At 41.8% G+C, this 26,425-nt stretch overlaps 1 protein-coding gene across 1 annotated transcript in view; it reads left to right on the top strand.

Annotated features, from left to right (window-relative positions):
* Positions 1-26,425, top strand: part of LOC139771981 (protein Fe65 homolog) — a 149,338-nt gene that overhangs the window by 37,252 nt on the left and 85,661 nt on the right. The window contains exon 2 of the mRNA XM_071705232.1: positions 7,924-8,312. Within this exon, the coding sequence (XP_071561333.1) occupies positions 8,012-8,312 (301 nt within the window). The 5' untranslated portion in view covers positions 7,924-8,011. The remainder of the gene's footprint in view (positions 1-7,923; positions 8,313-26,425) is intronic.

Here is a 26,425-nt window from a genome sequence, read left to right as displayed (position 1 = left end):
CCCCGGGGCTTCCCTCGCTACCCCGTTGATTACATTAGGGGCGGGAAAGGCCTTCCCCCTCAACTTGCAGCGAACCGACGGGATCTTCCAAATCGAAGCCGGCTCTCCGCCGACAAGAATCTCGTCATTAAGATTTTTGATTTGAATGCAAATGGCTACTTTCCCCTGTCTCGCGCAGGATCCCACCTTTGATATCTCCAGGGAAAATGGACAGGCTCTGTGTCTTGACAGAGCATTATAGAATGCACTCGAAAATTGATGTCTCGTAAAACGCGCACATAACCTTGCTCACCACCACCCTTATTTTCCGTAAAAGAGATTTTTTTTTGTTTAGCGTGTATTTTACAAGCGTGATCGCGCAAATCGATCCCATTTACCCTTCGTACCGCTACGTAAAACGAAAGAATCCCGTAATATTTCTCTTTTCTCTTCCGAGCGGCGCAAAAGCGCTACCGATCTGCCGCAATTTGTAACCCTATCGATTTTTTATTATCCTGCCTGGAGAGTCTTGCCGCTGTTGAAATGCGATTTTCATCACTCTTTGTTTTTTTCCTTTTCTCCTTACGTTTTTTCCTTCTCTATTATTTCTCTCTCGCAATCTTGTCATGTCACCGGCATTAATAGTATCACTGAAAAAAGAGTTTAGTAAAATAGTTACCAAATTCATTTACTTGCAGGTTTTTGCTGAATAATTGGTTACTATTACTATATATTGGTAACTTTTACTATATTTGACAATAGCTATCAGATATTTATTATCTCAATTATTTGATAAAATAATTATTAGCCTATGTTTAATTGGCACTATTTTACTAAGCATTTCGTTATAGTTAACAAATACTGGTAAATGCAATCAAATCCTTTTTTCAGTGACCAACAGTTTTTATCGCTCGGATGACAGTACGTAACTTTCGCAATTGGGATAATTTCTCACGGTGGGACGTTTTACATCACTGTTCGGGTCTCTCATCCTACGATCTCACCCAGACAACGGGCGTCGTTAAACTTTCAACCATCCGTGGATGGCCGTTGTGTATGTCCTAAGTTAAAATGGAGCTCGTCGTGTGCGCATCGCGTCGCAGCCCAGGTAAGGCGAGACGTAATTTACTGGTTTCTGCTTGTTACACCGACCGCACGTCGACGTGTCACCGGCGTTTGCTCGTAAAGCCGACAAACTCGACGTAATTTTATCCCGTCTCTAGATATGCCGGTACATGTATATACCGGCATCGTACTCAGCTCTCCGTGCCGTTCACCCTTCAGCCAAATGAGATTTTGCTTGGCGCGAGGGACGCAGGTTTCGCAGGACACGCAACGGCCACGCTCTGCGGTGGTCGGGTATCGGAATAGAACAGTTTATAATCTGATACGGTGATCTTGTCCTGCTCTTCTCGTGGTTAACCCTCATCCGCACAAGGATGCAGATTCGCCAAGGCAAGGTCGATACTTTCGAGGATATTCATTTTTTTATGAGTAAAAAAGAAACTACTACCTAGGTTTATCTCCCTGAAAAGAGTGAAGATTTCTTTTAAGAGAGGAAAGGTTATCTTTAATTCAATTACACATATTCTCGGTTTATTTTCATTTTATCGATGAACGTTATTAAATAATCATTTATTTTCTACAATTACCTCGTCTAAAAATTTTATAAGATAATTAATCAATTAGGAGCCGCTAGGCGAATTATTTTAAAATTGTCCTGTATTGTTGAAGAGTCGATAACGACACGTAATTAGATAATGCAATCATTGAAATATATTTTTTTATAACAATTCTTAAAAATCATATTAACTGTGAACACAAGTTTCTGTTTAATTTAATTTATTTTTAATCTCTTGCATTTATTGTGGATTTAACTACCACAGTTATTCATTGAATAATTCTTTAACGTTGACTGAATAAGTATCCACCCAATTAAATTCGTCTGTCGATTATTATCGAATTTTTGTCCCTGCCTGTAACAAAAGCAATTTCCAATCGTGAAAAGTGAGCTAATTAAAAATCATCACCATGCACGTAAAATAAAATGCGTATTAAATGAAATTCCGGTCGCTTTAATTAATTGTTCGACGGTCATCGAATATTTCCCTTTGTCTACCCTTCGGCCAAAGCGCCCTTTGCACCAAGTCCCGTTCTCGACAATTTCACTTTGATTATCATCGGCGCCCGTCCTTTCCGCGCTATCGTGCGCCAGGAAGATCCAAATGGAATCTATTGTGAAACCCATGCTGGGTATTGTAGGGCTCGAAGGGCGATATCTGGCTTAGGTTTACCGTTTATAAGCCTTCTCGCACGGTTCACGATTTTCCACAACCAGGTGATATCGAGTTCTGCTCCAAGATTTTCGCAAGTACGACCGAGATTGCAGCCGGTAACGACGCGGCGACGATGTTTACCCAGACGCCGAGGGCGAAAACGATCCACCAGGATTCGCGTGTACGTGCTCGAGGACTCCTTACAGTTAAGCTTGCGTTCCTTCGTGTGCGCGATGTGTCGCGATGTGTCTCGATGTTGATCGTGCGGGTGTTGCTGAAATCGACGAAAGCTCTCGCGCGAAACGCACTGTCTCTACGTGCGAATATGCTGATTAATACGTATAAATGTTTGAATTTATAGATATTATTAGTTTTTATTCTCGAAGATGAATCGAAGACGATCTTATTTTTTTTTAATTTTTACATCTTATTTTAACAGATAAACATACAAATATTTTAATATTAATTTAAGTGACAAATAAATGACAAATGCCGTTTGATTTCATATCATTCAAGACAGTATTCGCTAACTTTCGCACACCGCCGTGTACGATTAGAAGATAAATGGCGTCGCGTCGTGAAAATTAAACTCGTGGAAATTCACGCAAATACTTAAGTGTTTGGGGAAGCATCCTTCTCAATTGTAACTTATTACGTTTGACTTCTCGTTGGATCGATGTGATCTCGTTTAATATTTTTCAAAAGCATCAAGATTATATATATTGAAAGATGAATTGTTTTAATTAAAATTTATTCTGTTTGAAAATTTTAACTTGTCTCTTTACAGCACGTGATGGGGGAGACACGAATTTCGCGTTTCAAAATAACGCGAGAGCCGCGGTTAATCCGGTGACCGCGTCAGAGCGGTCCGCGGCCGCGGGATGTTTCACGTTTTTTAAATCCCGCGAGTCGTGAAGTTTTTAGTAGGAGATACTCCGGGGTTATGAGACCCGCGGCTGCGGCCCATAAATCACGGACCGTTTCGCGGGGTGATTAAGACTGGGTGTTTAAGACTGCTTTATGAATGGCCGCGGCGAGACGGAACGATATCTCGTGCCGAGCGGTCGTACGTTTCATGGCGGGCATTCCGGTAAGGCGGGAGAGGGGTTGTTCCAGTTTCGAATAAGCGAGGGGGTGGACGATAACGAGGGTAGCCACCCATGGCTCCCGTTCGTCTGCCGTCCCTGGTCGATGCCTTCATCCACCGCGCGCCCTTCGTCTCTTCTCTACCGTTATCCAGAAAGTTGCCATTATCGGTATCGCGGTATTCCTAGTCGGTTGTGATTCATTCTAGCCGGTAATAGTGCAATTGCGCGCACTGCTCGCGAGTTTGGCTTGGCATTTGTACGAATCGCGTGCGAGTAACAAGCGAAGAATTTTAATCCAAGTACATCTTTTAACCCGGATAGTAATTAGTACTTCCGCTGTGATATCTATATGTAAATTTATTTCGTACTCCATCGCGTATTATACTTCACCCGATAGATCGGGTCAAGTTAATTCAAACGAACGTTTAATATGCAACTTTTGCTTATTTTCTATCAATTGCAACTGAAAGAAAGTCGCGAGATTTAATTCTTAGCATTTGTTATTCTTATTGGTTATTTGAGTTTTTGGAAAATCTTATTTTTAATGCTTTTAATTCTTAATGCTCCTTTTTTTTTATCTTTGCAACATGTATTGTTGCAATAACTTGCAACGAGATCAAATGATTTCATTTTGACTATTTTATTTGGCTACTACTTTACAATAAAAACTGTATGACAGCGATGTGTCGCGTGAGATGAACAAAAAAAAGTCTACGAACATTAATTGTCATGTGTCGCGTATGGATGCGTTTCCATTTCGATGCAATACGCGCAAATATCACGATGTATTGACAAGCGGAAATGTATTGCTAATATTTGCGCTTGCTGCGACGACGCTAACCAATCCGATACTTGTTATCATGTCGGGATCGAAGCGATATTTAATATTGATGATTGAAAGTTCCGGATTTTACGGTTATTATGTTGTACCGGAAAACATGTACATATTTAGCGGATATTAACAAATATTGAATCGCATATTTGATAGGAATATATAATATACAGTATCATATCTTTTAGAACTTTCCAATAAAATTTTAAGCGTTTAATATAAATTTTTGTTTGAAGAGAAAGTCTCTTTTGTCGGAAACTTATAAATATGCATTAAGACTGACACACAAGCGTGTCCTCAGTCTGTATCTTTCACTCCGTTAAATCACGCAAGTGCAGCGTTATCCATGTGCATTTGCGATGCACTTGATGCAATTCGTCAGATCAATCGCCCGGTCCGTGAACCAGAAAATTATGCAGCTTCGATTTCGCGCGACGCCGTCCTGGCTGCAATCATTCTCCATGACTCACAGTCGAATCTGAAAAGCAAGAGAATTGGACTCTTTTCGGGCGGGAATCTACGGAAAATTTTTCGTTACATTCCAGGGCAGTCAACGTGACGCTGCAACACTTTTGTAAAATAGATCACGTGTCCGATTAATATAGAAAGAAATCTAGTGTATTTTTATATATAAAATATATATTTATTAAAAGCTCTATTTATGCCACAACTTAAAAAATGCAACTTTAAATCCGCCGCTGCTGTCTGTCGTTATTCTTGTTCATTATATTTTCTCATAAAAAGAAACTCATATTTTGGATTCCCAAAATATGGTAGCACAGGTTATCGCGAGAGAATTCAGAAAAATTCTGGATTACGTTATAATATGTCAAGTAAATTTCTGTCATGCGGATATATGGATGATATTGCATGTTTGCTCTGCCCCGAGTAATTCCCTCGACGACGATAACGCGCACGGAATCTTCGCAACCTCTCATAAGCCGCGAGCATTATGCCGGTTTCCATAACGAATACTTTCGAAGGATTCCGCGAGATAATTTCGTCGTGTTTACTGTCCGCGTAGCGCTCGATTTCGCGGAGGACAGGACGCGAGCGTCGTCGTTCCCCGTGTCGCTACGCCGCTGCGCGATGCCGCGAATTCCGATCCGGAATTTCAGGGACGCCGAAGTTCCCTGAAGTGGAATGTCTCGCGACATAATCTCATGCCGCACGAGATGCGTATTATGTAATCTCGTATACGTGTACTGCGGGAATTCGTGCGTAGGCGATCTGATTAACGGGCGAGATGTTTTCGCTGCGCGTACCTCATTTCTGATCCGCCACGCTCGACTCACAATCAGCGATGATCCGCGAGGAAAACGGGTATCTGTATGCCCAGGAACGTATCTCCTGTGCATCGTTGCGTCTTTCTCGACATGTAGATCTTATATTATTCCAAGACCGTTTTATTGATAAAATCTACTATTGAATTATTTCTTAACTAATCGTGCATTTATTAATAAAGATTAAAATCTTATCAAATTAATTTTATTCAAAACGATGCTTTTATGTATAATGGATGACTTTCAATACTGAAAGTGCTAAATTGTATATCTTAAGAATATTCTTTTTCTTCTATAAAATATTGAATAGGTTTGTTATTGCTCCAATTTTAAAGCATCCAGCCCATTCTTGATTTTCAAATAGCTTTTTTTCTAATCAATAAGAACTTTTAATTCATAACGTATAAAAGCAAGATCGGATTTATTTGCGGAGTGGTCTCCGGCCTCAAAAAATCCGTCAACTCGCCTGCCTGCCATTTATCACTGCGATGTCGGGTGCATCGGGCGCTTATCACAGCCTTGTCGCCATGAGATCACTCGATGCATTCACACCCGCTCTAAACCTGACGTCATGCATCGCGCCGAGAGGTGGTCGGCTCCACGGGAATGTCTCTCCTCCCATTGGATCACTTCCGGTTTTCCGTCTGTCACGCTCCATTTGCGCCTGTTCAGTGCCGCATCGCCGGTGTCCGCAACCGAGTGCGTCCGCGTGTCCTCTCGAAGAATATTCAGAAGTTCCGCGATCTGTGTCGAGTTTCTCTTCGGAAAAATCCGGGTCGTCCATCACGTGTCCCTCTTCAATGTATGCGTGGGAAAATGGTGCGTGAATTTAACTACCTTGGATATTGCATGTGACACTACTGAAAAGATACGAACGTCGGATGATTTTAAGAATATCTTTCCTCTCGCGATCGATTTAAAGAATGTCTTTCTTTTTTAGATTTTAGTATAGAGATTGGCACGCAGCATGTTCATTAGTGGTAAAAAAGTTCGAGTTGCTCTTTACTTTGCTGCAAGTTTAAAATATTAAATTTAGTGTATGTTTAACTAACACGGGAATAATTAAAATATTTATTGGAATATTGAATGCTCGGAGTGAATGCAAATAAAAATTGCATGAAGAGGCTACAGGGAATTACTCCAGACAGAAGTCGATAAATTTAAAGCAAATCTGCCGTAATTGAATCGGCAAGCTTAGCTCATTTAACTCCATAAACCGTAGTCAATCAAATCGAAATCGTTCGACAGAGCGATTCGAAACTTGATTGTCCAGGCGCCTTCGCTTTCGAACACCCGTTATCTCCCGTATCTCGCCGGCACCGCCTTCTCGTTACTCCATTCGGTTCGTGTTTCATCGCCGAGACCTGCCTCGCGTGGATAGGATTAATTTGCGTATATATTTCACGATAATTGTGCGCATTTGCCCGTCTGCGAGAGATCGTATTGTTCCTCAGTTATTTCGCGTTCGGTATTACCCGACCCCGGCTCCTTTGTTACCGAAACCGGACTTGAAATTTCGCAACTATTATTATATCCACGTCGTTCCTCCCGGTTTTCATGCTCGCCCGAGGAATTGTATATTCAATGTCGCTTCGGCGACGACTTCGGCAGCGTTGAATCCTGCATCGAGATACACGCGTATTAACGAAATGGTTGTCCTATGATATTTGTGACACAACGATAAAGGGATATGTTTCTGCATAACAAAGTTTGATTTTATAAAATCTCCACTGTCAAAGTTTTCAAAATTTATAAATTATATCTATTTCACGCATATATGTAATTTTCTTGAGAAAAAAAGCTGACTGACTGACGTGAACAAGAGTTTTTTTATCCTTGATTATGTCAGACGTGAAAGTTTGCGAAAATAAATGGGTTAAAAAGCCTTACACGCGTTTGCAAAGTTTATTTAAATGGAAGAAAGATGCGTCCTGCATACGAAGTTACGTTTCATAATATACTAGTGCTGTACTCACATTTTGCAAAACTTTACTTTTTTTAAAAGAAAGTGAATTTATATTGATATAAAAGCCATAAGAAATTTCAGGATTATTTAATACTTGAGATAGCAATCAACATGTTTCTCTATTAACCTATGAAATAACGGTTGCAGTTAATTATTTTCTGGAACAGTTGCTGATTCTGAGACCTTTTTTTTAATCTTCTGCCGCATAATCATCTTTGCTGTTGCAATCTTAACTCACTTCCGTTAGTTAAACACAGCTGCTGACTGTTTTTTAAATCTAAAAACTCTCGCTCGAGAGGAACTCGTAAAGCTCAGTCTCTCGACTTTTTCAGCGAGAAAAGTCGCGAAACACTCTCTACTTTTGCGCCTGCCTCGTCCCATTTCTTACTCCGTTAACCTTTGAAGAACTCGCTGCAAGTTTCGTAATTAATTTCCCTCGTCCTCGCCAGGACGTCCCGCTCTCGCGCGCTAAACTAATCGAAGGCGGTGTGTGAGATAGTCGACATCTTGTCGAGATAGCTTGCAGATAGTCGACATCGAGGCGGTGCCAAGGTCACGAGGGAGGATCTGAGGTCATCGCGGCATCTATGTTGTGCGGCGAACTCCTGAACGGTGGCTTCGTTAGTGCCGGAGCGGTACCGGTGGTTCCGTACAGCCTCCCAGGACTCTGGTTACCCGGTTGCCTGCGTGCTACCAGTCCGCGCCTATTGACCTCTCCCTACCTGACCCTGCTGGCCGAGCTTCTGGCCGCGGGCCGCCTCGAGCTGCGAGACGATCTCCTGGAGCTGATGGACTTGGCAAAGAGGAGCCATCAGGCTCCCGGTAACAACGGAGCGCCCGAGCTCGACCTTGATCTCCACGCCGACGACATCGACGAAATCTTCTTGGGTAAGTGTTCCTATATTTGTTACTTTTTCACCTAAAGATGGTTGTGACAATCATATCATAGTTGCCGCACCACCGCGCCAGCACTGGCACACGGAAAAAAAATTATTCTTTACCACAGCTAATTTAACAGAAACAACGCTGTTATAAAATCGAGGTAAAATTTTCGAGAACATGACGTGTGCGACTAATGATTTTTGACACTAAGATGTGTTATATACGTGTATAAGCAAGAAAAAAGCATCAGAGCCAGAGGATCGCTGCTAGCCTGTTTGATCATCGAAGTCAAGCAACGTTCGGGCGCGGGGTTACAACTAAGTTGGATGGGTGTAGTTATCCATATGTTACGACTGAAATTTAGCTACCGTACAGATTCTTGCTGCTGCAACTAATTTTTTTTTTCCGTGGATCAATCATTCTCTACGGTTGTCCCAATTATAGGTGTAGTGATCTCAACTACGGCAACATGATCACATCAATGTGGGTGTGAGAACCATAGATGTGGCTGTCCCAAATATTACTATTTATTGTGGTTATTATGGCAACCAGAGTTCTGCATCTGGTAACCATATTGTTTTTTCCGTGTACGCCGAGTTTCACTCAGCGGGAGTTGATTGTGTTAATTTCACAATTCATGTCGTTTATTGTCCCGATTTTTCCTGGGAATTCTCATCGAGGTGTAAATTTTTCGCCGTTCTATATATAGAACATCTCGGAAAATAAAATACAAAATGGTTCACTAATATGTAAAGTTAATTTTAATATTAGAGACTGTATTGAAAATAAAAAGTTTATGTAATTAAAAATGTGCATACATTTGATATCTCTCAAAATTTTCTCCGGATTCCACCATAGGAAAGCACTCATTTTTCATCCCGAGACCTCAGTAAAGCGGTACTATGTACCTCGTACATAGACCGACAAATCACTCGTCGTGAAAAACGGGGAATATTACCGGGGTTTCAGCCGAGGAGCATATTTACCAGCGGACGTAATCACGGGCTCCGCGCCGCTCACTTCTGCCAACGCACGGCTACTTTCACGATGTCGTCATGATCGCGTGTATTGCCCATTAATGTGAACTACGGCCCGACCATTACGCCGGCATGCTCGCTTTCGTAATAAAAGACAACGGATCGTGTACACCCACGACACGCGCCCGTAAGATCGCGCATTTATACGCGTGGCCTTCGATATTTTTAGTTGGACGGACCTTCGACACGGAGAAAAATGTAATAGGTGTGTTCGCTCGCTTTCAATTGTATTACAGTTTCGACATCCGAGACGTTGAAACATATATCAAATGATTTAATAGCTGTTACGACAGAACTTCGGTTCGACGGACACGGTGCAGAGCTATTATATTTTTCGTTAATCGTCTCGTTAAAGTACACGGAAAAAACGATACGGTTACCAGATGCAGAATTCTGGTTGACACAATCACAATAAATAATAATATCTGGGGCAGCCATATCTGTGGTTGTCACACCTACATTGATGTGGTCATGCTGCCGTAGTTGAGATCACTACACCTATGGTTGGGACAACTATAGAGAATTGATGCACGGAAAAAAAAGATTAGTTGCAACAGCAAGAATCTGTGCGGTAGCTAAATTTCAGTCGTAACATATGGATAACTACACCTATCCAACTTAATTGTGACTCCGCGCCCGAACGTTGCTTGACTTCGATGATCGAACAGGCTAGCAGCGATCCTCTGGCTCTGATGCTTTTTTTTTGCTTATACACGTATATAACATATCTTAATGTATTAAAGTTATTCCGCCGCGAGCTGATTACATGGCGTGAGGGAAATTTATTCTCTAAATCTGAATCAGAGTGAATAGTCACTGATTTACAGTACCATTCACTGATTCAGATTTAGAGAGTATTACGTAAAAGCTTAAAGCATGATTTGCTTGAATACAAGGAAATGCGACAAATAATAAAAAAAAGAAATAAAAATAGATACATAAAGAGTATCAGAGAAGATTACATATATATAGAAATAGTATAAAAGTTCGATGCTCTTTGTCCTAATTTCACAAAAACTATATCCTGCATAACATGCAAGAATATTTTATTTTTAATATCAGCTTTATTCGTGTCTATCATTCTTTATCCATAGCGTTTCGTGTCGTTATTTGATTCGACAAAAAATATTTCTACCAGTCGACTGTCGCGCGTGGGTGTCTCGTCCCTTCCTGAATTACCGTCCATATTTTATTGTCCCTTGAACGATGAAAACCGATCCACGACAGATTGAAACGTTTATTCGAAAGGGTGGGTGCGTGCCGGTTACGATTCATCACGCGTGCCGATGAAATATACTTTCTCGGCAAGCAAATGAATACGAAAAACTAATTTTCGATGGCCATCCGGCGCGCTGATTCGGCCTCGTTTTTCAATTTTCCGCGCGCCATCGTCACCGTCGCCGCTGCCGCCGTCGCGACGTGATTGTGAAATATGATTATTCCCCGTCTCGCGTAGATTATTTTTAACGCCCGGCTCCTCTCCTTCATTCTCGCTTGTACTCGCTTGTACACCGTCCGGTGATCGACGAACGATCGATCGGTATCGAGTCGGACCGAAGCGATCCAATCACACCGACTTTGGAGCAACGGTATCGCGCAATCCGGCGAGTTGATTGAAATATCCGGCGTGCGCAGTTTTTCCACGACGAGATTTTCACTAGCCGCGGATTGTTTCTGCAATTTTCCACGTGTTTCCCGGACGCTCGTGAATATCCCGTTTTTATGATCAACAACAAACATAACTTTTCGCACGCGGCGCGCATTGCTCGCAGCTAATCCGATCGAGCTCGAGCGTAATGCATTTCTGTCGACCTGTCCCCTTTTCTATTTTTTTTTACCTATGGTATTTTTTGTACAGTATAAATTAAAATAAATTAGATTACTTAATAATAGCGACTAAAGATACACTCAATGCATAAATAATTGATTTACTGTTATCGCAACGTAATTTGAATATCCGTTCACGAATCCTTTATCGAATTCAGGAAAAGGATTTGGAATCTCGATATTGCACGCAACGAAGTTTACAGTTGTAACGGAGAACGGTGATCGACGTAGGTGGCTCGTGAATCCGTGAATTTAATAGAATTTTGCCAAAACTCTCAACCAGATCTGGCAGCTCTCTGAAAGCACTGTCGACGAAGTTCAACCATTTTGCAGTCAGACGACAAGCGATCGCACCAATTTGGCTCACTGAAATAGACTTTTGAGCGGTCGACACGCCGTTTGATAGCGTATTGCACGAAGCAATGATGTCCTAATTAAAAATATCTAACTAAAATATCTAAAATGCCTATGTTTCTTATATCATAATTATATCGTCGCCAAATGATCTTAATTTATATACAGATTAATCCGCAAACTTAGCAAAATTTAGCAGTCATATTAAATCCATAAATTAGTTGCCACTGTTAGCCCAAAAAATCATTTAGAAAAATTTAAATGGAAAGTTCTGTAGAGAATTCTTCTTCTTTTACAATTTAAATTCTTTTAAATTTTCTATAAACGTCTACGAATTAATATGACTAATTTTTCTAATACATTGACACGTCTATCTAATAATATACCTATGTATATTTTGCGAAAGTTATCGATAGTACCAAGCTGGACAAATTATCAACATAAAAACATCGCTTCTTCATCCTATTCTCATAGAAGAAAAACCGTTACGCCGACGACGTAAGGAGTAAATTATCCACAGATTAAGAGCGTCGTCCACACGGAAAAGACGACCGCCAATTTCTAAGGGATCTCTCGAGTATGTGAGACGATACTCCATTTTTCCGGACGACCGTTACGAAGAAACGGGATCGAGCCGTAGAGCGATTTATTAAGATCCTCGACGGTCTCCCGGGCAGAAAGTAAACCGGAGCTGGAAGATGGAACGAGGAGAACTGACCGGGAGAGTAGCCAAGAAGGATGACCGTAAGGCGCGGCGCTCGTCTCGGAAAATCTTAACGCTCCGCAGGACCAAGGCCTCTCTCTCTCTCTCTCTCTCTCTCTCTCTCTCTCTCTCTCTCTCTCTCTCTCTCTCTCTCGAAAAACAAAGTATCAAGCGCGGAATCTCTCGAGAGCGATGGAAATAAATCTTGCAACGTCATATCCGTAAACATACTTTTACCACAGAAATTTTACCGAGAGTAAAAACGGAGGATTTCATAAGAATTGCGGTGCTTTGCGTGAGTCAAACGAATTTCCGGGACGTAAAGAATACCACGGTAATAATTTCTCATTTACCCTTCACCCTCCTATCTTTATGTTATTCGGACCGTTAAATTCCTCCGCGATGTAGTGCAGTTTTTGTGAAATTAGGACGAAGAGCATCGAACTGTTTCATGCTATTTCTACATATATATTATCTTCTTTTTATGTATCTATTTTTATTTCTTTTTTAAATATTTGTCGCATTTCCTCGTATTCAAGCAAATCATGCTTTAAGCTTTTACGTAAATACCCTCACGCCATGTAATCAGCCCGCGGCGAAATTACTTTAATACATGACACACACACAAACGCGTTTAATAATATAGATAAACGTTGCCTTTCCTTTTGGAATAAACGCTGCAATCTGTCACGATTCTCTCCCTTTAAACCCCGGCTAAAAAATGGGAATACGTATGCCGTTCGTAGGCGGGAGCAGTAAAAAAAAAAAACCAAAAAAAACAGTTGGGTCGGGTGGAGTACTACAGCGATAGCGGTAGGGCTGCGGAGGGAAATGAAGAGCGAGAGAAGATCCCTGGCAAAACTCGACAATAGCGCGGATGATTCTACAGTGGCGGAACGCGAATGGCGAGTGGATAAAGCGGGACAGAGGGGGAACAAAATGGGAACAATGCTGCCCGGTATTATTTTCTGTTTGCTGCGTCAGACCAACCACCCACTCGGAACCACAGTTTTCATCCATCCCTGATCTATCCGGGTATTCTGCAATGGCGCAGCCATAACTTCAGCGTCCTTATGCGACGCTCATCCGACGGTGGACAGCTCTCTCTATCTTTTGTATTCCGATTCCCTTTTGCACGATCTACACCGTTTACGGACATTTCGCTGTTTTACGTGAGAGCCATTTTCCCCCCTGTGACAGATAATTTACTTTTGCAATCGCGTCTCTGAGATATTCCAAGCGCATCAGAAAGTTATGCCGCCGATGCAGTCACGCGACGTAATGGCAATGGGGGGATAATCGATTACACGAAGAATTGCTATCGGCGCATTCGAGGGGATCACGAATTTATGCGTTACTATGGTAGCGCGGCTAATGGATTTACTTATCCGTTTATTACAGAGCTCGTCGGAGTTAAATTTGGTTATCGGGTACTTACCCGGCAACTAACGCAAAGCGAATCAATGACCCAGTTCGCCCCGGCGCATTAAATTATTTTTCCGTTATCGATCGCGCACTCCGCTGACGTTGACGCTATTATTTCGCGTCAATCATGACTAATAAAGAGCGTCGCGCGATTAAACACACGTTATCGAGCGCGTTTTCCGTGAAAACTCCGTGAAAACTCTTTGCTTGTTTCAGATTTCAATTGCTTGTGGTAAATTTGCGATACATATTAGGGAATTGAATGCAAATATTATATATTAGATGAAAATGACATGTCAGAAATGAATTCGATTAATTATAGCTGCGCCTAATTGATTTTATGAAATATAAAAATCGAGATAGATCGTACATAACAATCCTTAACGAGCCGTAGTTAAATCGTATAGCTAAAACTGAAGTCGAAAGGATTATGAAGATTTGATTTATGAACACTGTAAGAACAAACGAGTCGTTTAACGATAACGAGTATAACGAGGGTGAATCTTTCTTTCTTAGTCGCGCGGAAGAATTTTATCGGGTAATTACCGGCTTCTGGCCGTTTCTTCAGATTCGAGAATCAGTTCCTTTTTCTCGTGCGCCCTCCAAGTCCGTTTCCGGAGATCCAACAGGGGGGGTCTCCGCTTTTGTCGTTAATCATTTCCGTGCTTCTCGTCAGTCTGTCTGACCCGCGATCTGGAAACGAAACTGTTCTTGCAATTAAGCGCATTCAAAGGAAAGACCTCGCTTCCTGCTCGAAGCTGCTCTGGGACACGTGTTTCCGCCGCGCCGTTTCGATTTGCAGCTAATTCTTTGCCATTCCTCCCGCCATTTGCCAAGTACTCGAAACAAGAAATTTCGTTCGCTTGAGTTCTTGTCAGTTCCCTCAGTTCTTGCTGTAATACTTAAGTAGCATTCTCCAGCGTGTCTCGTCCCATCCCTTACGAAGATTTTAACTAGTAGCGTGTAGTTTAAAGACGGCCGTTTTAATATACGCGCTTAAAATCAATTTTTTATTCGCGAAAATTTAAAGCAGCTTGCCTTATTCTCGACGTTAAATATTTTAACAATTAATTGAAAGTTTAATACCTTGAAAAAGAATCTTTAACTGAACCGATCTCCACTTAGCGAAGGTAACTTTCCTTCCTTCCGGCGTATAATAGAAGAGCGCGAAATGTGGATCGGGTATATTCGCGATCGTTTGAGAAAGTTATAAAAGGCGAAAACTACCAGCGGGCTTCAAAACAGGGACGGCCATGCAAATTACACCGCGACAGAAATGCAGCTGAGTTTCTGTCCGTGGTGCGCGCGAATGAAAAGACTGCGCTCTTTCCGCGCGACGATTTTTGCCCTCGAGGCTTTCCGCAAAAATCCCGTTGTAGAATCGAAGAGACGTCGCGCGTTGTGCTTGGGTTTCCCTCGAAAAATTCGCGACACGTGAATTTCAAAATCCGACGAGGCCGCTGGGAAGGGACACAACGGAGCCCTCGAAGCCAGATTAAACCGAACTTCTTTCTCGTTGTTGCGCAAGCGACATCAGCCTCGGTAAAAATGCTCTGCTTGAACTTTGCATGCCCTAGTATCACGATATTTGAGAGACAATATCTCGCCGAGTATTTTGCGAAATAATACTCGTGAAAATTACAGAACTTGAACTGAATGTTACTTAGAAGATATACATTTTTTATGTAGAACTGCGAGAGTACCAAAAATAGGTATTCTGAACATTGACTAAAATTAGAGAACATAGACTAAATACGATACGTTTCGATATTTCCTGAATTCGATGAATTTCTTACCAAATGAGAGACAGGTGATAATCTCGGTTTGTATAGCTGTATGCAAACGGGATGGTGCAGTTATGGCGGCTCGGCGGAAATCAATGATTCGGACGAACATTGATTTCATCAACGTAATCCATTCTGTTATATGTACGTATGTAGATACACATCGAGTCCTCGATGTATTTGTATTAATCCGTTCTTTGATCCAAGGGCGAGAGGGGGTTTCCGATGTCGCACGTATTAACATGGGCTTGCAAGTTTCAAACCGCGTCGCGAGCGAGAATCAAATTACCGAGTTGTCGTGAGATCGATGGCGGTAGGAATCGAGAGCTAATTAATGCCACTGGGAGGGGATTAGCGACGATGTAATTTGGCGGGTGTACCATCCTGGCAACGAGACGCGGGAGAGGGGGAGTGAGTAAACGGGGAAAGGCTGAAACCTCGAAGAATCGGAATGGTTGCCGAGATAATAGGGAGACCGACTGATTAAAAGTTTACTTTTTCCCTTCCGGTTTTCCGTCGACCTCTCGTTGCCATCCTACGAATTGTCGCAGTAAATTATTTTCTTCCTTCTCACGCTCGTCCCGAAATGCGGAATAATTTTACAGGCTAGTTAGTCGTACAGTACAAAATTTATTCGATCACCCTTGTACAGCTTCAATTTTTTTCAATGATTCGTTGCATGCGAACACGATTGTTCATTTTTTTGTCATGTATATAAATCAGAATCTTGCGACGCGCCATTCGATTTAATTACAATATTTACATCCAATTCGCGATACAGAAATCTCTTTCGGTAATAAAAAGAGATCACATATGTTAGTTAAGACTCCGACAGGGGGAACTTAGTGCGATACCGACGAGGTTAAGAAGCAATTCCCACTGGATGAATTTATGGGTGCTTGGGATTAACACGGTCGGCTGCAATAAAAGTCAGGAGATCGCTCTTTTCCCCCTGTACCTGTAGCGTCGTCTTTTACCCCCGCCTTCCCCCCCCCCTCTCATAGCGAAGAACATCGCTATCCAGAATGGTTACCTCCGCGCTTCAATTTCTCTTCTCTTTTCGCTTTCTTTTCCTCTGGATCTCTTCGTCTCACTTCCAGGGAAAGAAAATAGAAAAGGAGGACAGGGGATAGCAACGTCGTCCCATTCCCTCGCATGGGGATGGACGACACTGTCGGCATTAAACCACCGGAATGTTCCTGTTTTCAAGACACCAGAATGCCGCGCGGGGGACTCGGGCTTCTTTTTCCATCCTTTCTTTTCTTCTTCTAACTGTATCGACCTCAAAGCGTCGCCCAAGATGGTCTTGTTAAATAATAATAAAATAGGGGGAAAAAATACTATGCCATTAAAAAATACAATTAAGAGAAAATGTGCCTGAAATGTACTGCGAATCATTGAGCAGAGTTAGGCGAATTATACGGGTTATGTGTGATTATGGAAATCAAACTTCAGGGTTTTTGATGGAACTTTCTCGTGGGTTGCGGTCGGAGAAACTTATCGGAATGCGAGATCGTTGAGCTTGTAAACGTAGCTTTACAACGAACCCGTCTAATCCGATGTAGATCGCTGTATAATTCGAAGCTTACGTAATGTGATTTTCATAGATTCGTACGGGTATTGACCGCGCGAACTCTGCGCGATACCATCGGCGAAAATTGATTATTTACAAATCGGAAATTATCTCGTAATCGACATTTTTGTTTCAGGATTTTCATATTAATTTTTAGAATGTTAAAATATTATACGACGATTGCGGCACACTTGGTATATCGTTTATAAATCAGGACTCAAATCTAAGTCGTTTCGCGAATAATTAGTCGAAATTTGCCGTGCATCTTACGGGACCACAATGGCGCGAAACGCGGACGGAGGTGCGTACATAAATTATGTCGCGGTGGAGAACTCGTCGGAGTTCTTTTTCCCAATTGCACGCAACTCACGCCGGAAAATCTCGAACGGATCTGTAGACCGATTCGCGGACCGGAGATATGTTCGCTGGGAATCGTATATCCCAGGATTTAATTCGATTCTGTGGGACTGTCTCGTTCCCCGCGCGGAATTCGCTTCGCAGGTACTGCATGTCGGGATTAACGACTCGGCGTTTCGCTCCGTTTTCCCTATTTTCTTCTCCCTCAGAGACGAATTAGATTGCAGATCGTGTCAAGCTCCTTTTGTATCTGTTCTCTGCTTCACTTTATCCCCTTATTGATTGAAATTCCTGCACCTTTTCGTTTTAAGACAGATTCATTTATAGATTATTTCAAGGAATATGAGATTAAGTTATATTATTAAATTTATCTCTCTTTATTATTTATAATCTTATAACCTCAATCTCTTTTTTTTCTGCAACAAATGAGTTTCCTCTAGAATAATAAATTTATATTTTATTGTGCTGTCGCTTCCTTTTTTCTCTTTCTCTCTCCTCTTTCTTTTTTGATTCTGCTTTCTTATTTCTCTTATGCGCTCATTCGCCTCAAATCGCATTTACAAGAAAAAGCCAGTAGGCAGAAAATAAAAGCGATGAGAGAGGACGGGAGGAATACCGGAACGTGTCGCTAACGTAATAACATTTCAATTCGAGGACGGAAATTACCGCAGGGCACGACAGACCATCCCTCGCACTCAGAGGGTTGACCGCCCTCTTCGCATTTCTGCCCCTATAGTGTTCAAACTTATTCTCTTAGCGAATATATCTACACTGAGAAAAAAATACTGTTGCTTCAATTAAATGTGGAATTCCGGGGTGCCAAAAACATAAATAGTTGATTCAATTGTATAAATAGTTGATTCAATATTTGAATTATTAAAACAACTACACTATAGTTGAATCAACTATTTATACAATTGAATCAACTATTTATGTTTTTGGCACCCCGGAATTCCACATTTAATTGAAGCAACAGTATTTTTTTCTCAGTGTATTGTTTTATCAATAATTCAGTAAAGGGAATTTACGCGGACAAAAACATCTTCAAGAATTATTTCTATTTACACAAAAAACGATAGATGGTATGTGTTTTATACGTTAAATTTGTTGTCTAAATCGAAATTTTTATATAAATTAATTCCAACGCCAGTCCTAGACGCGCCGCGCGTCGGAGCGTCTAATCATACGCGGTTCTGAAATCATGCGCTGCCCTACTCTAACATGCTCGTTGCACCTTACGATCGCATTTACCCCGTTAATTCGTGCCGCACGAAACCAGAATAAACGGAAATGCGCGCAGTTCACGACATGGATAGCGCCCGAGAGGGGGAGAGCGCCGGGATCAAGCGGGAGTGCATTCGAGGGTTGGCGAACTTTTTTTTTCCATTTATTTAACGAACCCCCATCGCACGTTCTCGTGCGGACTCGGCGTGGCGGCCGTGGTGTGGATTACGAGGATGTGGCACTTTTCAGCGATGGGGAAAAAAGTGTGTCGCATTAATTAAAAGCGACGCTGCCGTCGTCGCCGAACGCAATTACGAGCGCTGCGCTGCAGGTCGATTTTTATGTATGTACCGGATCTATCTTCCTGTTGCCTGCTTCCTACAGTAACCTGTTTTTTTTTATTTTTGTACTCTGTACCCCGCTTTTGCTTTTCATTTCGACGATGCAGCGCCGCACCGCGAAGAATGATTCCTCGATAATAATTACTCGAAGCAGATAACGTCGAAATTTTAATGAAATTGGCTCGGCGAGAAACCGAGACATTGAGTTACTTTAAATGCAATCCCGAATTTTTTTGAATTGCATTATGCGCGTTATTATGCACTTATTCAAAGTATTAAGTGTCCCGTGGCGATGGCTTTTTCATAGTAATATATTAATTAATTTGTTATATCGAAATTTCCACAAATTATTTTCTTATTGTTAAAATAAAAAAAAATTATATTTTAACGTTATATTATTTTTATCGAGGTATCTATAAACATGCATTAGTACTTTACAGTACAGCGTCTCGATAGCATAGCTATAAATATTTAAAAAGTCGCAAATAGCAGAGATATTCATAGCTCTGTGTCGTTGGCCACGCGGAAATATAACTGCTTCGTCGCAATCATTTTCCATTTCTTTTTTGGCCGAAATAGTGAAAAAAGTTCGGGTCGCGATTCTTCTCGCCCAAATATATAAACTACGTGTGAAAAGAGGAAAAATGCCGTGAAACGAGCCGTTCTCGTTTGCTCTGTTAAGACCTGGCTCCATTCACACACCACTCACGTTTTATTTTCTTTTGGGTAACCCGAATAGTCATTCACATAAGAAACACAAGAGATTTATTTTTTCGTCGTATGTATTAATGTCGCGCAGCATTTGTTGTTTTGCGTTTTTAAATTCTATACAATGCAGGACAACGAAAGTTATGATTTTGATGATTTTACGTTTCTTTCATACAATGTAGCAGGCATATAATTATGGGTTCTTTTGTTTCTCGCGAAATTAAGAAAGAGTATGCAGTCTCATTAAACTAATAATGTTTGTGCTTACGCTAGAAAATTATTCTTTTGTGCTTACCATCGTATATCTTTCCATATCTGCTTTTCAAGCCCCTTTAATTTCAAAAATGTAAGATATTGTGCGCCGAAATAGAGCACAAACCTGGAGCATACCAGTAAATTGTGTTACTACAATTATTAATTGCGTCATGTGCAGTTGGCTTAACAATCGACTTGCTGACAAGTTCATGAACAGAGAATTTTTTTGTCGTGCTGTCACTTGCACACGCGTGTAGTTCGCAGTCGTGTGACAATGCTCGGCCAATGATTTGTGCAGGTCATTAGGTACCGGTTTTCATCGGCGTGGCATGGACAATAACATACGGAATAATGTATGATATAATGCTCGTGCTGCTTTACAGCACGGTCCACTACGATTCATGCGTTGCGTTTAACGCGCCTACCTCGTTCACGACGAGTATGGGCGGGCGAGCGTCATAATCGTTAAAATTTTACCGGTACATTGTTTTCGCATAATCCATCTTCAAATTCATTACGCATCAACGAAAATGCGTTCGTCACATTGGTCGTTTCATTGCGAGGTTAACATTTTTATAAAAATGTTAGTTATAATTTTTCATTCAAATGCACTTTAATTGGCACGAAGGCTCTTATTTACGTGCATATTTAGATATAAATTTGTATCGGACATCCTTCCATAATTGTTTTTAATGCAAAATAATTCTTTTAATCTTCTATGTTTTCGCTGGTCAGGTTTTGATTTATTTCTTCGTGTATGCAAGAAGGAATTACGAAATAATGCATTCCGCTTTAATACCACAATATTATCCCGTATGGTAGAGAATAAACTTAATGAAAGAATATGGTGCGTGATAGAAATTAAACTACAATAACTTCCAATAAAGTCTCCGATCCCACGGATTACCGGGAACGGACTCTCTCGATTTTCATCGCGCGGTGTAAGTTATCAAACAGAGTTTATATTACTAATGAAGTATAATTACGTTTTTTTGCTGTCCTACCAATATATTCCTCTACCGCTATTTCCCCTCTTGTCATAAATTTTTATCCTATCCCCGACGCTTGCTGGAAAATCGCGGATGCTCGCGTGATTTGAATCACATGACAGTCGCGCGTTCAGGTCGACGTTAAAAAAATCGACTAAAATGGACGAAAAAAAAAAAAAAAAAAGAATATCTCGTGAGAGGGAATCAAGCCACTGCTTTTTGATAGCTCGCGCCTGCGTTTCAATTATTGCGCCCGACTTGATTTATGGCTTTTCTCGCATGTCGCGTTTGAAGAGGATTATATTTTTCCGGTCAGCGAGAATTCTGATGACGCAAAAATTCGAGATTAAATCAATGCCCTAAAAGCTTCCGTTCAAAGACGAATTCGCGGGCGAATATATCGATCAACTCCGAAATAAACAGTTGCAAATCGCTCGTCCGTGTCCGTCTGGATCAAGATTTTTAAAAGCGCCAGTTTTAACAGGAAAGTTTTTCACGAGGTGTTTTTGAACCTGTGCGACACGGAATTAGCGTTATAATGAACGTTTAACATTTATAACGCTTAGAACCCCTAAACTGACGGAACACTTCGCTCTAAGTTGCTTAAACGGCTCTGAAATTACAATTAAATTTTTTATTACATAGCATCACATCACACGAATTAAATCGCATCATATATCGGTCGCGACGAAGGTTTTTTTCCTTTCATATAGTATAACACGAGTTATTATAGTTATTAGTTATTACTCCCAATTATATGTGAAGTATTCGAAATGCGCGCTAATCCGGATGCAGTTCATATTCGATAATTGCTTTCTAATTGTAAGCGCAATTCATCGGCGACTGCAAATACCGGTTAATTATTTGCAAATTTGGGGTGCGCCGGATTTAATCCACCATAACAGGGACGAGATTTGCTGCCACACAGCACACTTCATTGCGTCACGCGCGGTTGTGCCAAGCGGAGTGAATAAATTTCAGCTTTCTAGGTATTTATTTATGCATTTTCGAATCAAGATACACTCTAGATTGGCCTAGATACTCTTTCCAACGGTTATCGAAGCTTGAAGTTTTTTTTCGAAGCTCTCGGATCACATTAACGGGAATTAACAAGAGCAAATCAATAATATGTAATACACGAATTAACCCGCATTATTTCTTATACATGCATAAGAAAAGATGAATTACGACTGTCTTTCCCGGGCTAAAGTTGCGGCGAAAAGCAAATAAAAGACGAATGGAAAATTTTACGAGGCACAAGATTTACGACTGACTTCTCCATTTTCCTTTTTTTTTCCTTTCTCTGTCGGTGCATAAAACTTTCCTAGTAAATCCACATCTGGCAGCGTCCGATCGCAGTAACGGCGAAGTCGTGCGAGAGTCTTTTTACCACCAAAGAGGATTTTTTGTTCTTAAAATGAATGTTCAGTAATGTTAAACGCCTTATACTTCCTCCCCCCTCTCTTCTTCTCTTTCTTCTGTTCTTTTTCAGTATTTTTTTACGTGTTAAAGATATGCATGTAAAAGAATGTGAAAATGACTCATTCATGTATAACCTTCTGGCATATTTAATAAATTATTGAGACGACTGAGACGTTGATTGGCTCATGTTTGCCTATAAGTGGATGGTAACGAATGTTCATATATTTCGTTGCATGCGCGATTATCTTGGCATTCACGAGAGTTAGGGCCATTCTACAATACGTCACAAACAATGGCAACTGCTAGTTGGAAAGCGTTATTTCTGATTGCCGCGCGCGATTGCCAGTTACTGTCGCCAAAAAAATTAAAAGTTCGCCAACTCTCTCTTGACAACCGCAATTGACAAGTCGTTTGCGACGTATTGTAGAATGGCCCTTAAGGTATAATGAGATCGCCAAGCGTGACTCGCATGCCAATCACGTTATAATGAATGCACCTACCAATCAATATTGTATCAATGAAAAGATAATGACGAGTTTTTAATTGATCGATCGTATTGATGAGATTTTACGGGAACCGGTGCTTTTATGAGAACCGTACGTAACGTTGATTTAGCACGTTAGCAGTCTCCCACCTCTCCGGTGCGCATCATCCCGGCTATGCGGCGCGGAATTTCATTTCGGTGACGACGACCTCGTAATGTCTGCGAAGAGAAAAAAGGAGGCCCAACTCGAGCGCGGAATACAAACAGGAAGGTTTTCGGCACTAACCCATTTTCCGGCCGGGAGAAAAATGGGCCTCGGTATGAGCCGTTCTCGGTGCGACGCAATTTATGGTCGTACGTTGCCTCCAGTTTCATAGTACAGATGCGCCATGAAGTGTCCTGGCCCGAGAAAAAAAATCTGTGACTAACATCGGGGGATCTTTCTTTTTTTCTCTGAACAAACACACAGAATTTTCCCGCGAACATAATAATCTTTATTTGCGTTGAGAAACTTTGTCGTTGCAGAATTAATGGATCAGATACAGTTAATTAAGAACAATGGATATTAGAGAAAAAATAACTCTTGCATGAATTTACGTAATAACGTATAAATACATGTAAAACGGGATGAATATTGAAATGAAGAGAAATGAAAATTGAACGCGGATTGTTTGTAAAATAAGAGGGAAAATGAGCGGGACGTTGCAGAGTAGAACAGGTTTTAAATTAAAAGCTCAATCCCCAACTTTGCTTACACACATTTTAAATTTTTATTCTAAATTACCGCGTTAAATTATACTTATACATATATGTATATACATAAAAACATATGGAAATCTGTTTAAAGATCTCAAAGGATAAATTAGATTAATATAATTTTGCGCGATAAGAATTTTTTCCGTCATATATTTCTTGATGTTCTCTAAAGAAAAGGACAGTTAGCAAAATTGCTACTGACAAACCGGCGCGATAGTGTCTTAATCCTTTCCGCAAGATCTTGAAGATCGTCGGTCCCGCCGTTGCATCACACGTCGTCTATAGATCGAACCGACCGGCCATCCATCCCTACCCCGGCGTGAAACACGTCTCCCTCTGGAGTCCGCAAATGCACCCTTACGCCCGCGACTTCTTTCCCGAACCGTGCGAGAGAACCCACGCGGATGACGTCACCCGGCGCACGATTGGCCGAGCTGGCGTTCACGTGACCAGCTTGGCCAGTGTCTGGAGGGTTGCCGAGGGATAGAAGGAGACGCGCGCGACAAGCCGAGTAGGGAAAATCGAGGGTGCGACAGAGAGAAAGAACTAGGGGTAGATAGAAGACCGAGTAAGAAGGGAGAATGAGGGAGAAAGAGAATGAAGGAGAGTGAAGGAGAGCGAGAGGCACGGAGAAACCTCAAGGGATGAAGGAGGAGCGAGGGTACATGACGCAAGGGGTGTGATAGATAGAGACAAAAAATACGATAGGAAAGAAAAGACGAGATATGGATGCTGGTGGAAGTCACTGATGGAACGAGGGAGGGAAAGAGATGGGAGCGCACATGTAGAGGAAACGTGAGGAGAGGGGTGGCCGAGTGACGCGAGCGAGAGGGTGCTCGGGGGTGAAAGAGAGAGAGAGTAGAGGGGATCGCGATGCGCGCGGACGGAGAAGGGGGTGATCGCGAGTCTCGCCAGTCACACTGCGACGACCGCGACGCCCCAACGTCTCGGGGTGCCATTTGTCCGCTCGTGACCTCGAAAAATCTCGTAATAATCGTTTCCGACGTTTTTCCCCGCGAACTCTCGGACTCGATAACTCCGACCAGTCACCTCCGATAAGATGAGTTAGAGAGATAGAACGAGAGGATCGAATTGCACGATTCGACAGGATTCGTCGTTCGATGAGGAAGAAAATAGAGTAACGGCGATCGCGTTTCTCGCGTCATATGGTGATGCGTCACTCGTGCTGAACTCGCAATCCCCGTGCCGTTTTGAAAACTCTCTCGCCTTCCCCGTATCCCCGGAATCGCGTTCGTTTGCGAAAGAATGAGCTAATCGCGCGCGAGGGGGGGTTGGCTCAAGGTGTGAGGCATTTTTCGCGCGTCGTTTTCCGGGCTCGCGATTGTAGAGATACGTAACCGGTGGGTGCCATCGAGGACACTTATAGTTGTGTAGAACGCGGCCACGATGGTCCTCCACGGAGCGAATCGTAAGTTATATGTCCCCCGTTGTCGTCACCCTTCTCGAGCACGTTCCACAACTTTGTGAGATACGTGTCCGATACGTGTCATCCGTATTAAATATGTATTTATAAGGTCTTTGTACAGTTTAATATTTCAGACACTATTAATTTAATAGAATCGATTTTTGAGGAAAGCTAGTATTTGAGTTTTGCAGTCTTTGAATGATTTATGATCGAAATTATAAACATCGATCAATCTTGTCTTGCTTAACATTTATCATGTATCTAATATATATGTCTTACGTTGGCCATAAGTGGAACGTGCTCCAGATTCTTTCTTCTTTCCATTCTCCGATATACGTTTAGATTAGCAGACAGTAGTGCCCCTCGTGAAATTAGTCGCATTTATTCTAAACGTTCCTCATCATCTCAAGGTTAAAAAGTCAATTTTTCGACCTGTATTACGTTTCTTATTCAACAAGGTCGACTGACAAGATAGCTGAACAATAGTCATAATGAAAATTACTCACATTTCTCCTTAGACTTATATGTCCGTCACAATAGCACCTAATTTTTGTCTATACATAATGAATTATCTCGGGCGTTCAATGAAGCAGTCAATAACGTTGTCGTACATTTCTCTATCTTTCGCAATAAGCGAAATCGCACGAAAAACTTTGGTCGCGTGACCGACGAAAGCACGGCTCATTGCCAGTCATTGCACGCGTTCGATCACGCGAAATCAGAGCGACGTAACGGAACGTCCGACGGGTGGACGCCAGATACGCCTGACGAATGGCGAGAAGGGTGCAAGTGCACCCCGAATTTTTCGTACTGTAACGCTTCGAGTTTGCGACGAGACTTGGCTCTCTCGCATGTTTCGGTATCTTTAAAGAGCAGAAAATTTATAAGCCAAAAGATTTAAATTTTAAAACAGCTCAGATTTGTCGTTCACAATTACATATACGTTTATATACATTTTGTCGCGCCTAATCATTATTTTCCATGACTGTTAAGACTTTAAATGAGCTCAAAATCGAGAGTGCGAGAGGGCTTACAAACTTTGCCGGTAACTTGGCTGTTAACATTATATCTCACACAACATCGCATGAGTAACTTTGATCGATGATGACTAAGAGCCAGAGGAAGTTGGCATAATTGCCTGGCGGCTAATTGCAATTGGAAACTAGCGTTGTTGCAGAACGCTTGCTGTCCGTCGCGGGAAGCAGTTTGATTTTCGGATAATAATATACCCCAGCGGGAACGTATAAAATCGTGAGAAGGTTTTTACGTAACCGCGCGGTCGATTAGCGTGACGTGATGGAAACGGCGGGTCAAATACGCCGCGCGAATAACGAGAGGGGTGAAATCACAGACCGCGGTCGATAAGTATCGCGGACGCGGCACGATCGAAGGCCCATAAAAAATTTACGATGGCCAAGGCAAGACCGATCGCATTTCGACGAGAGTACAGTCGT

Source organism: Temnothorax nylanderi, unplaced genomic scaffold, assembly GCF_030848795.1.
Source record: "Temnothorax nylanderi isolate EJ_2023f unplaced genomic scaffold, tnyl_v1.0 TNYL_tig0003_pilon, whole genome shotgun sequence".
Taxonomy (NCBI): Eukaryota; Metazoa; Arthropoda; class Insecta; order Hymenoptera; family Formicidae; genus Temnothorax; species Temnothorax nylanderi.
This window is presented reverse-complemented; position numbering and strand designations above follow the sequence as displayed.